The following is a 13,674-nucleotide window of genomic DNA, read 5'->3' as shown; positions in this document are numbered from 1 at the left end:
CAGAATAGGTCCTGGGCGCAGGGTGATGGCATGGAGAGGGCCAAATTATATATTAAACATCCTGCCCAACATCTGGCATGTCGAAAAAAGCACCTAAGGTACGGCCGGTGGACACGTGGGAAGTCAAAGTGTAGAGAATGCTAGATGATGGAGCATTCCAGTGTATATGAGGGCTAAGAGAGAAGCAAGGATTAAGTGAGCTGCGTTTAAACCTGGGTACATTTGGACCTTTTAAACCTTTTAAAAAATTGAAGGATAATTGTTTTACAGTATTGCATTGGTTTCTACCAAACATCAACACAGACTTTCTTCAACAGTCTTTCTTGGCCTAAAGAAAGTCAGAAGGGAGTCCCAACTCTAAATACACTGTCACGGCCTGCATTCTTGGTTAAGGGGTGTTTCAAGCTACTTTGTTTTGTGAAAGCCGCTGTAACTAAGGAGGCTGTCTCTACCCCGTGCTTGTTGAGGGTCTCATGCGTCGGGAACCCAGAGAGTCCAGTGAAGTTGTTACTCAAGTTACCCCGTCTTTAGCTCGACACGAAGGTAGGGAAAGTTCTGGCTGTCCATCTGGCTGCCTCTCCACGGAGGAACTTGGCACAGTTCTCTAGACGGCAGGGAGAGCGGGCAAAAGAAAGCAAGTCAGGGTATGAATAGCGCCCCTGTGGGTAGTCAGAGTTACGGCTCCCACCCACCAGGCTTTTCCCTCAAACCCGGGAAAGCGGGGATTATGGAGCTGGCGACGGCCCCCAAACAGAGCTGGAGGAGCTCGGAGGAAAGTCGGATCCTCTCTGCGCTCCTCGTTACCCGCGCGCTCCTTCCCTGGGGGTACTCGGGGTCATCACTCAGGAGCTGGCTCTCCTCTCCCCAGTCCCCCCGGGTCGAGCAGCGGGCCAGGGTCAGGGGCGTGTGGGGAGGGCGGGGGGATAGCTCGGCGGCCGAGAACAGAGGGGCCCAGGGAATCCCGCGAAGCCGCCAAGCGCATCCCGGCCGGGGCGCCCCGGGCTTTCCCCGCCGCCCCGTGCGCGGCGCCGGCGGGGTCGCGGACCCTCCGGCTCCGCGGAGCCGGAGCCGCGGAGGGAAGCAGGTGGGTGTGGAGCCCGCCTGGGGCAGCCGGGAGCGGCGGGTGCGCGAGGGGTGTGGGAGGCGCCCGCCGAGGTGTGGGCGGTGCCCTCCCTCCGGCGCCCCGGGGCCGCGCCCTGGACACCCGGGAGCTGTCCCCGCTCGAGCGCACCGCTCCTGCGCCGCCTGGCCAAGCCCGGGCGTCCCCGGCGGTACCCCGCCAGCCGTACCGAACCACCCGGGCCCGCCGCCCACCTCAAGAGCTGCGGGCTCCCAGGAAGAGGAGGAGAAGGCGGCGGTGGCCGCCGCCGCTCCAGTCCGCGGGCGCGCGGAGCGCGGGAGGAGGCGGAGCGCGAGGCGGGGTGGCCGCGGGCGGGTGTGCGCGCCCGAGCCGGCGCCCCCGAGCGCCCCGCCTCGCCTCCCGCGCCCAGCCTCTCCCCGGCTCCGCCACAGACACACACCCACCAAGCACCCACCGCCCTGCGCCCCCGCCGGCCGCCGCGCCGCGGGCAGCCCGAGCGAGCGACAACTCCCCCTGCTAGAGCCGCTCGCCTTCCCGGCTCCTTCCGCGCGGCGAGCTGAGCCCGGCTCGATTTTTTTTCCTTTTCTACCCCAGCCCTCTCTGGTCTGGGCGCCGCCGGCGGCGGCAGGGGAATGGGGACCCGCGATGGGGAAGGGGGTGAAGATCTCTGAAGATTATTGTTCTTTTTAAGGATGCCTTAGCTTCCTTCCTCCCGCCGCCTCTCCGTTGAGCCTTCCTACTAGAGATCGTGAACCAGAGTCAGGCATGTAAAGAGAGGGTGGAAAAAAAAAAAAAAAAAAAGGCAAGAGCTCCAGCCAGCCGGGGAGACCCTCCTCTCCTTGGAGGGGAGGGGGATTTCCAGCGACAGATCATTGGCGAAGGGGACCGTCGCGGGGAGAGGAGCCCCGGAGGGAGCGGGGAATCCCACAGCTCTTTGTGGAGCCCGAGCCGCCTGCCGAGCGGGGTCGGTGGGAGCTAGGTAAGTGGAGGGGGCATTACTGAGCCCCAAGGGGTCTTCCTTTAAGAATGAATCATTGCGGGCAGACTAGCTAGAATTGAGTTGCTGAAGGAATTGGAAACTGCCATATGGCACCGAGTGGACTTACACACAAAGCTGTCTTAGCCCTAGAGGGTTATTAAATGCAAGGCTCCATCCCCGTGGGGAAGGCGCTCAAGTGTTAGCCCCCGAAAAGCTTCCCAGCTGCCTGCCTGAGAAGGGATGGGAGATGTTATTTCTAGGCGATGAGCTCTCCTTGCCTTCTGCTCGTTTGTTGATAAATGCCACACTCACATGCACACACTTGTGGGACCGGATTCGGGGAGTGTGATGTCTCTGATGCATGAACAGTCCTCAGAACACAGGGACGTGCATACATTCTGTTCTCCGAGCGACGCAAGGTCTCCGTTCTGTAGCTCACGGTTTCTGAGAGACAGAATGAGTCTCTAAGGAAAGAGCTTCATGGCTGTTTCCAACACACTCTGCTAGGGAACTCGGGAATACAGCTGCCCTGCATGGCACCAAAAGACACTTGACCATTTGTCTCATCCTTTGCTTCCAGTGCTTAATGACCGTTTTCAAAATAGTATGCTGCCATCCATCTTCTCGAATTATGAGCATTTTTGTGTATTCATTCATAAAAATTGGCAGTGTGCAGTATGCAAAGACGTGCCATGTAGGGATCGTTTATAACTGCACAAGTGTTATAATAATAGATTACACTGAAAAATTTAGCATGCACAGAGAGACCTTGGGTTCGTTTCATGCAGGTTCAGCATCCCTTCGAATCAAGTTATGCAATAATGTCAATATTTTAAATAGCATTTCACATTTCTGTGTTTGCATTGATGGGGTCTGGAATTTTGAGGAGGATCTGATATTTTAAAGCTCAGCTCAAAGGGAAAACCAGGATTTATTATTGTTTTTAAATGTGTAGTATTGTGTGGGACAGAGGTCTCTTGGTTTATTTATCAAAAAGCATCAATTGAGATAATCACATTTTATAGAACAAGAGAAAGAAATTCTAGTCGAAAATCTAAAGTCTGTCAGTATTGAATAATTTACAGGAAAGGTTTTGAAAAAGAGTGTAACAGTTAAAAATTATGTAGGTATAGAATGAAGTTTTACTTTATTTCACTCTTTAGAGGGTTGTGTGTGTCAGTAAATATAAAGTTGTACAAAGCTTCCTTATCATACATGGATAAGCTCTACAGACATCTAGACTAGAGAGTTCTTGTTTCTTAAATTAATCAGAACTTAGTTCAGTAATTTGGTCTATCTATGCATGTGTCTATTCATTTAATTGCTACCGGAGGTGGTATTCTTAATGTAAGGCATAAATACGTGATTACTGTGTGGCTGCATAGGGTTTCTGAGAATTTGAAAGACACGGTGTATCAACACCTTTCCCCACACTGAATGAAAAGTAACCTCATCTCCTAAAAGATTGGTCAAGCCTCCACCAAGTAAACATCCTACTCCCCTCCCTCATGCCGTCAGCTTCAGACGAATTGTTTATCACAAATACAATTGTGTCTAATGCACTCCTTTTTCTTTTCTGGCACAACTCAGACTCTTGGAGAAAGCAGTGAATCACTTGGCAGCTCTCTTTGTGTTCTTCCTCCTTTTAACCTTCACCTTGCCCTCTCCATGTTAGTGTTCCCCAACCTCCCTCATACACAGATACACACACAACTTCCAGAGAACGACTCCATTGCCTGCCCCTTTGACAATTCTAGTGTTTCTTTTTTTTTTCTCCTGTGTTTTTCTAAATAGAATCAATCCATGCATCTGTTGAAACTATTTTCAGTCTCACTTGTCTTCAAATCCCACAGTTGAGTTTTCCAGGCATACATGTTTGCTGAAGATTCAGGTGAGATTAGTGAAAATTACTACTTTGGTTGGTCTTCTCTGTTTGGCCTTTGAGTGTTCCTTGTTGATGCCTTGGAGCAACTGTGAACATGAACTTGTCCTTGTCATTTCCAGTATGGTAATGAAAGTAAGACTGATAGAGAAATAAAATGAAAAGATAGGCAGACTTTCAGTCACAGTGTTGGCAACTTTAACAGCATATCATATCCGTCCAGGTTTTTTACATATCTGCCTGTGTATCTGTGAAAAATAGTCTTTAAGCATTGAAATTTTTTTTCTTGAAATTATATCCGGCATTTTGGAATGGTGTTCAAAGAGGGCAGGGTATGTGTGTATATATATATGCATATATGTGTATATACGTATACATGTATACACTTCTTAGGAATTAGTCTCTCTAAGAGATAGACAATTTCAAGGAACTGATTACTTCCTTATAATTTATTAAGCAAAAATGCATTGGATCAGGATGGAATTATCTTGTAGATTGCCAGTTTCTATCAGTACTTTGTTTACTTTCGTAACATGTATATGTATGTGTTATTATATATGTGTGTGTGTATCATAAAAGTTGATAGGGCATCTCCTCATGAACATTTAAGATAAATATATAAGGTTAAGACTTTACATTTACTTTAGAATGTAATATTATTTGAGATTTGCCTATATTTGTCAACTGGATTTTACATAAAACTCTGATGCTTATTATTTTCATAAGGGCTTCAGAGGTGTGGAGAGTGTACATGCATTATATGTGATATTTTTTAAGCTCAAAAAAATTTTTAAGGTAAGAGTTTGTGGCCTCATTACTCCTGAAGTGATAAACTTTATAGAGCAGCACAGCCTTAAAATGTTTAGTCGTATACTACAAGTATCTTTGTACTTGAAATCTGTAGCCCGTTCTGGTTCTTTGCTTGTTTCCTCCTTGAGATTCTAATATATATATTTCCACTAACTCTTCACCAAAAATCCAGATTGTCTGGCAGAAGGTCAAGAGTGTAAAACTCGGGGCTCTTTGGCTTGTGTAAGCCAAATCCTCCTGTGTTATCTTTAAGGGGAAATTTCCTGTTCCTGTAGGTATAAATAAATGTACCAGTCTATGCCATCTGACTTAATGCCATGAATCCAGTCACTAACTCATTCATTAATTTATTTAATATTCATTAGGTATGCATGTATTAGGTCTTCCCTGGTGGCTCAATTAGTAAAAAGTCTGCCTGCAATGCGGGAAATCCGGGTTCAGTCCCTGGGTCAGGAAGATCCCCTGGAGAAGGAAATGGCAACTCACTCCAGTATTCTTGCCTGGAGAATTCCATGGACAGAGGAGCCTGGTGGGCTACAGTTCATGGGGTCACAAAGAGTTGGACTTGACTGAGTGACTAACGCTTTCAAGTATGTATAAGGAGATTACAATATAATAAATACAAAAGAGACAGAAGACATAGTCTCTTCTCCTCAAGGATTTTTTATAGTACAGACAGTAAAACTTGAATAAAGAATTGAAGAATTGTAGGTAGAATTCAAAATCAGGGATCTCTTTCATTCAGAGATACATTTCACGATTTCACACTTAATAAGTTAATTAAGGCAGATTTAGGAAGAGGATCATGAAAATTTGTTCCTCTATGCATTGGGGAATTACTGAAAATAATAGTAATATTATAATAATAACTTTTATTAAAATTCTAAAATAGAAATTAAAGCATTATTTTATATAAACATATTAAAATTTTAATATATTTAATATATATAAATACTTAAATAAAATATTAATAACATTTATATTATTATTTTATTTACATCAATAAAATTATTTTATTTTCATTGTTATCTTTATAACACACAGTTGAGCCAGACACTTTTAAGTGTTTTATAAATACTAAATATTTTAATTCTCACAACCACCGTATGAGCCAGCTATCACTAATATACCTTATTATATAGACAAAAAGTTAAATTACTGAGAAATTTTCTGATTTAAAGTCACATAGGACGTCAATGGGCTGCCGTCTATGGGGTCGCACAGAGTCGGACACGACTGAAGCGACTTAGCAGCAGCAGCAGCAGCAGCAGCAGCAGCAGGAAGTCAATGATACAGTCAAGCTTGAACCCAAGCATTCTGGCTTCACTTAACCACTATGATATTACTTATTAAGAAGCATGATCACTGGCAGAATGAGGAAAGATGTTCGCAGCTCCTAGATTTATTTGAAGGTATATGCTCCCATTAAATACTGTAGTTATTATGACAAAGGATGCTTGGAAAAGACTAAAAGTAGGGACTTCATTTTAAATAGGAAAAAAATCCGAAACTCTCATTATGAATTTGAAATAAGAAGATAGTTTAGAGGCTGATTTTAAAAAGATGAGTAGAATTTTCTCAGAATTAATGCTTAAACATTAGGAAGTACTGCCCTTATAGTGACCATTAACTGGCTGAGACAGTTAATCTGACTGTTCAATTTCTACTGATAGTTTATTTTTAGTGTTAGATTTTTTAAAGTGAATTATTTTGAGTATAGTATTATAAATATTTTTAGTTTATTTTTTATAATTATATATTCATATATTAAAAAGAAATTATTAGTTTTGAATATAATTTTCTATGTCCCCATTTTTTCTTCTGTAAAATGTTCCCTTAATATGTTGATTAGACACTGGAATATAGTCACTTGATAGATTTACTTTCTACTATATTGTCTAGAGTGCATTTATTTTATTGTGATAAATAACTGTAATAAAACCATGAAAGCACAAATCAAATCATAAATTAATGAGATTTTCATCAAGAAAAGTTTTTATAACATTTAAATCTCTTTCTAAATATCCACTGTGTCTATATATGTGAAAAATACCATCTAGATTAAATTTGGAAGATAAAATGGCTAAATATTGCCTGCAGGATGCCATATGATCAAATATTTAGATACATCCTCATGACTGAATGGCATTTTTATTTTTCTCATGGATGTTAGGTCTCATAGACCCACCCAGTCCCACCGAATAGATAACTCTCAACCTGCAGTTGGCTTGGAGCTTAAAAGTTGATCTTAAAAGTTTGATTTTTTTTGGAACTTGTAATACATTGATAGAAACAGTACTTTAGATGATGCTTTGGTCTCCAGACCAATCTACAAATACCCTTTTAATTAATAATATACCTGAAGTATAGTACTGTTAGTACTAAAAACAGCCAATATGTGTAGGGATATTCTCAGGGAATAATTAAATTTAAATATTATTTATTAACTGCTGCTTCTGTGAGGGGTTCTTTTAGGATAAGAGTAAAACAGTACTGACTGGACCCACAAGGAGGAGAGAAAATTGAGAGAATTGTATGTAACTGACTTCAACATTAGGCAGAAGGAAGAATGCTTGATACTATTGGAATAGGCAAAATGTTGAATAATTGATTCAGAGTTCTATGCAGAGAACCAAGGACTGCATACTTCTCAAGATTTTCATTTATTATTTCAGCCTTAAGGTATCTACTGAGCCCCTTCTCTCTGTCAAGCCCTAAGTTAGGTATTGGGGACATAAATATGAATAAAAGACATCATACATTCACAGCCTACACATGTAGACATATAAGTCATAACAAAATGTCATAAAAGCTATTGGTGGAGCAGGATGGCAGTTCAGTTGAGTAGCTGCCTGACAGGAGCATCCCTAGAGTAAAAAAATGTACATATATATGATTTCTTTGAATTCATAGATGTATGTGATCATGATTCTCTACTCCATCAGACCCAATGTCCCTTTTATATCAAGTGATATTTGGTAATGCCCCTTTTACTTTCCTGGAATGATGTTTACAGATCGTATAACCTACCTACACATGTTTAATGTTTTAAAAATCATTGTAAATTTCTATCTGTAATAGAAAAAATAAAAGGAAAGCAGCTTATGCAAATTTAAAGTCTATCAATATGTATATGCTTAGGTATACTGCACTAAAAGGTGTCATAAAGCAGTCAGATGCTTGCTACTTAAAAATGTATAAATTTGGATTTCAGAGAAAATATCCAACTGAATATTGGTGAGACTTTTGGAAATTTGGCATTTTGAGATAAAAATGAAGTAAATATCTTCATTGAATGTGACAGCTACCATTGCAAACAGATGTGGGTGTCCTATATCAGTGAATCAGTTGATATGAGCAGCATTATAGTGGATGATGTGACTTTTCAAAATGGTGAGCAGATCCTGGTGAAGTTCTAAATATGGTAGTTACATCATTAAAACATTCCTATGGGAAAATATTTTGTATTCAGCAAGGTTAGAATCTAGTCAAATAATAATAAGCAAGTTTTTCATTTATGTAAGTGTCTGATGAAAATGTAAAATAATGGAGAACACCAAATTTCTACCCACATTGAATTTCTTGCATTCCTGGGCCTTGTCATCCAACTACTTAACAATTTGGAAGAGTCGTCCCCAAAGATTGTATTAATCCCATTTAGCAACACTGATGATAACTATATTCTCCCATTGACAGGAGCCACTCCAATTCTAATGCATAGTTAAGCTATTTTGAAAAATCAGACTTCACTAAGTTTTTAGTAAGAAGTTAAGTTTGGAGGACTAAATAATAAACAGAAAAAATTCAACCCTGTGTATTTCTAGGCTCTAGAAACAAACTAGTAGGAGCCATAATATGTGAGGCTGACTAATCTGATCATAACTGTCAGAGTTTCATTTTTTACATGGGAGTGTCAGACAAGACTTAAGAGTTGACGTGACATCTAAGCTAATTTTTAAGAGATGAGTAAGCACTCTCCAGGCTCAAAAGAGGCAGATGGACAACGCTTTAGGGAGAGGTAACAGCCTAGAACGGACTTTTTGGCTAAGCCAATACTTTCTTAGCCCATTTCTTACTGGTATAAGTTTGGATGTTTTGAGGTTGTTTTATTGTCACTAGGAACTAGCCTCCTAATTTCTTTGACAATACAGTTCCCTCAAAGTCTTCATAGCTTTCTTATCTATTTGCTGTCAGTTACACCACTGACTACCACGTAAGCTCTTCCCTATTTGTAATTCTTGAACTTGCCTCATTTCTTTGCTCATGTCTCAACCCCCTGTGTCTCAAGTGGTCATTTTGGGGTCGTCTGAAGCAACAGGCTTGGGTCCATGTGTGTGTGTTAGTCACTCAGTCGTGTTCGCTCTGCAACCCCATGGACTGTAGCCTGCCAGGCTTCGCTGTCCATGGAATTCTCCAGGCAAGAATACTGGAGTGGGTTGCCATTTCCTCCTCCAGGGGATCTTCCTACCCAGGGATTGAACCCTGGTCTCCTGCATTGCAGGCAGATTCTTTACTCTCTGAGTCACCAAGGAAACCTGTGGGTGCTTAGGTAACTTCATTAATCAGATCTTTGCTGCAAGGCTGATTCTCTTTGTCTAACTGGGAAGTAGTGTTAACAGACATGTGTTATTCAAAGCCTTTTTCAATGTCATTCTTCACCATTAGAGTCCCTGAAGCAGTGAATTGTTTCAGCTTTGAGTTTTACACTTCTGAAATTTGGTTATTTACCCTTATTTCTGTTCTCAAACTAGCCAATTCTTTCATGAGCTCATCCATTATCTTGTAATACCTTGGTATAGACAGTGAAGAGCAACCATCACATACTAACTAGCATTCTGGCTCTTTCCAACCATATACAGCTATAGATCTGGCCTCTAAGTTAGCATAGTTTTGCCACAGCATAACAGGGTTCCAGGTCCCTGGTCTCTGTTTCCTTGTTAATGGCCAATGCTACATAATCATATTTTTGTTATGGCAGCACCCACTTCAAGGTGTCCATTTCAGAATAATTTGTGATGATGCTGGCTCCTGTTATGAACCAAACTGTTAGTGGCTAAACATAATGTATGTTTATTTCTCACCTGCATAACAGTCAAATGGAGAGAGAGTGAAAGTGAGCATGCATTGAAAAGACATCAACTTCTTAGACAGCCTGGCTCAACTGTGACAACAACAACACTTCTTGTATTCCACTGATGACAGTTAGTCACATGCATGGCCCACCTAGATGCAGGGGACTGGGAAATGCTATCCCTGACTTAATAGGAATGTCTTAGTAACAACTCATTCTTACAAAATTGAAACCCAAGCTTAGGTACACAGCTGTTCTCTACTGTTGTCTTCTTCCTCTAGAATAAATTAGGGGGAGAAAGGGTTTAAATTACATTCAGTCACTAGTTAATCCATGCTATGGATGGCATCTCCCCCATCTACTCCTGTCCTGTCTTTGGCTCTTGTCCTGACTTCCAGAACTACCACACGTTTTCCTTTGTTCTCTAAAGCAGGGGTCCCCAACCTCTGGAATCTAATGACTGGTGACCTGAGGTGGAACTGATATAATAGTAATAGAAATAAAGTGTAAAATAAATGTAATACACTTGAATCTTTCCAAAACCATCCCTCCCTGCTCCATGGAAAAATTGTCTTCCATGAAACCAGTCCCTGGTGCTGAAAGGTTGAAGACCACTGGTCTAAAACATTGTTAGTATAAGGGTCTTGTAGATAACAGACTCTGGCTGAGTGCTTTGGGATAAAGGATGGTAATTATACCATAGACAAAAAACTAATTCTAATCAAATGTTAAATGTCACTGCTCTTAGAAATATATTTACCATTTCTTATCATGGGGGTTTGCTCACTGGCCCAGATTTGTTTGGGGTCCAGTACCAGCCATTTGCCAGGCCTTTCTCTTTCTCTAGACTCTTCTTCACATCTCTTTGTATAAAATTTTCCCTCTGTCCATTCCCAAGTGCCAATGGACTTGGTGTGCAAGTCCACAAGAGGATTTGCCTGTAATAACCGATAGTCCATGATGTTTTCCAAGAAAAGGCAGTGGTTCTTTCTTGAAGAGGAAGTATTGCTTTTTCATAGTCCAACTGGCATGATATTGTAGAAGGTACACAAAATTGGTCTTTACCCTCAATGGGCTTAGAGTCTATCAGAAGGCAAACGTAAGAACCCCCAGTTTCTTCTCTAGTGGCCAAGTACAGTGATTCTGCCCTGGCTCAAACAGTCTGTGTTTCCTTATGAACTATTTGGAAGGGAAAGGTGATGGGCAGAGGCAAGATTCCTGAAGGTGAAAAGGTGAGGGTGGCATTTCTGAAGTGAGGAATGGCATGTAGGCTGTGGTTTTGCTGAACTAGGGGAGCTGGGCCATTCTGCCTCCATTATTACCCAGAGATACTTTGATTCTCTGATTCTAATCACTGGGTTTATTTTTTGCAGACTCCAGGACTTGAGCTATTTGGTTCTTTCCCCACTCTCTCCTCTTGTTTTCCAGCAATGAGCACTCAGTATGTCAGAATAAGAGGATCCTAAAAGGAGATCAACCAGGTCGGTAAACGTGGCGTCTAGAGAGAGTGGAAACAGATGGCAGATTGTACCGGGTAGGCAGGAAGTTAGACTGATGGAGTACTGGGGGAATGGGGGAAGTCCTGACCACATAGGGGAGAGGTCTTCTGGGAACAGGGAAGGTCTGGAGATTTAGACAGACAGGGTCAGGCAGGGCAGGTGGGATTAGAGTGACCCAGCCATAGGATCAAATGCTTTAAAGTTTAGGAAGAGGTCTGTCTTAAGTAGCTAGCAAGTGTTCAGACCAATTGAGACATAGATCTGTCTTAGGAAAACCACGTGATGTTCACGTAATCAACTCAGGGATTCAGACTCAGTGGGGAGGACCATGTCCTGTACCATCATCAAATTACCAACATCTCTTTCTGAACTTCTACTAAAGCTTACTACCAGGACTCTTAGTCTCTTCTTATCCTTTCAATCCATTTGTTCTTTGGTTTTTTAATAAAAGGCAAATCTGATCATATCACTCATCCATCTAAAACCCTTAAATGATTTCCCACTTTTCTTAGGGTAAAGGCCTAAATCTGTAACTTGGGGGCTACTATACTCCTCCTTCATTTTGAAAACATCACTAGTATAAAGTTGTTCATAACAGGCTCTGGTCAGTCTGCCCCCTGCCTGTCAGTGTCATCTGAGGCCCACACGCCCCTCCTTTGCTGCTACGATTTCTGGTTTTCTTTTCGTTCCCCTCAAGTGTCTGGGATTCCCTGCCCTGAGGCCTGCACAGGTAGTTATTCAGATGCTTTCTTCCAGTTTCTTAACTCATCTTCATGCCTCTAATATCTGGTCAGAAGTCACTTGTTCAAAGAAATCTTCTTGGAGTCCCAGAATATAGCATGTTTCTTCAATCTTCTCTTTTCTAGCTGTTTTCTATTTTTCCTTAAAAAAATCATATTTTTAGTTAAAAAACTTTTTTTATCAGACTATATTTGCTTTATAGCGTTGTGTTAGTTTCTACTGTACAGCAAGATGAATCAGCCATGTGTATACACATGTGTGAAAGTGTCACTCAGTCATGTCTGATTCTTTGCGACTCCATGGACTATAGCCAGTCAGGCTACTCTGTTCATGGCAAGAATACTAGAGTGGGTAGCCATTTCATTCTCCAGGGGATCTTCACAACCCAGGGATTGAACCCAGGTCTCCCGCATTGCAGGCATATTCTTTACCATCTGAGCCACCAGGAAAATCCCCATGTATACATGTATCATCTTCCTTTTGGACTTCCTTCCCATTCAGATCACCACAGTGCACTAAACAGAGTCTCCTGTGCTATACAGTAGGAGAAGGAAATGGCAACCCACTCCAGTATTCTTGCCTGGAGAATCCCATGGACAGAGGAGCCTGGCAGGCTATGCCGTCCATAGGGTCGCAAAAGAGTCAGATATGACTGAAGATGTGTTAACCCCAATCTCGCAGTTGCTTCCACCTTCCCTCCCCCTTGGTATCCATACATTTGTTCTCTATGTCTGTGTCTCTATTTCTGCTTTGTAAATAGGATCATCTGTACCATCTTTCTAGATTCCACATATATGCATTAATACACAATATTTTTCTCTTTCTGATTTACTTTACTCTGTATGACAGTCTCTAGCTGTTTTCTCCTTTGTAGCATTTACCCCAATTCTGCTGTTAAATTGTGGGTAATCACTTGTCAAATGGCATTTTCCTGTGTGAGAATATCACTTCAATAAAGACAGGGACCTTCTTTCTTCTTCACTACTTTATTCATCATACCTCTGCACCTCCAGGTGCATAGCTGATGCTCATTGTTTACTTGTTGATCCAAGGGTGGAGCAACAAATGGTGGATGGAACTGGCCCATGAGTTAGGTTCTAGGTCACCAAACAGCACCAAGAGCACAGTTACTAAGAACTGCTGGCCAGGGTTGGGCAGAGCGGGACGGGAGCAAGTCTGCCTGGTGAAGAACTGCCAGCCCATTGTTGTTGTTCAGTTGCTAAGTGGTGTCCAACTTTGCGAGCCCATGAACTGCTGCATGCCAGGCCTCTCCGTCCCTCAGTATTTTCCAGAGTTTGCAGAAGTTAATGTCCATTGAATCGGTGATGCTATCCAGCCATCTCATCCCCTGCTGCCCTCTTCACCGTTTACCTTCAGTCATTCCCAGCATCAGGGTCTTTTCCAATGAGTCGACAGTTTGCACCAGGTGGCCAAAATATTAGAGCTTCAGTTTCAGCATCAGTTCTTCCAGTGAGTCCTCAGGATTGATTTCCTTTAGGATTGACTGGTTTGATCTTGCTATTTTACACCCACATAATCTTCACATTCTTCTTGACAAGAGTCAGGTGGTTCTAGAAGCTGGGATAGAAGAGAGTTTGTAAACGGAGGTCC

General features: G+C 42.3%; 2 protein-coding genes across 2 annotated transcripts in view; both read left to right on the top strand.

Moving 5' to 3' along the window:
* Window positions 728–1,771, top strand: LOC108637480 (basic salivary proline-rich protein 3-like). The gene has a single exon (XM_018058095.1). It carries the CDS (start codon window positions 728–730, stop codon window positions 1,769–1,771), a length of 1,044 nt encoding a protein of 347 aa, XP_017913584.1.
* KCNB2 (potassium voltage-gated channel subfamily B member 2) overlaps window positions 1,560–13,674 on the top strand; it is a 459,966-nt gene continuing 447,851 nt past the window's right edge. The window contains exon 1 of the mRNA XM_005689061.3: window positions 1,560–2,060. The gene's annotated coding sequence lies outside the window, so the exon portion shown is untranslated. The remainder of the gene's footprint in view (window positions 2,061–13,674) is intronic.

Source organism: Capra hircus, chromosome 14, assembly GCF_001704415.2.
Source record: "Capra hircus breed San Clemente chromosome 14, ASM170441v1, whole genome shotgun sequence".
Taxonomy (NCBI): domain Eukaryota; kingdom Metazoa; phylum Chordata; class Mammalia; order Artiodactyla; family Bovidae; genus Capra; species Capra hircus.
The sequence above is the reverse complement of the archived record's forward strand: the minus strand, read 5'-3'. Positions and strand labels throughout refer to the sequence as shown.

Excerpts from the sequence above, each read along its gene's own strand:
- LOC108637480 (XM_018058095.1), top strand. The coding sequence starts at position 728 with ATGGAGCTGGCGACGGCCCCCAAACAGAGCTGGAGGAGCTCGGAGGAA.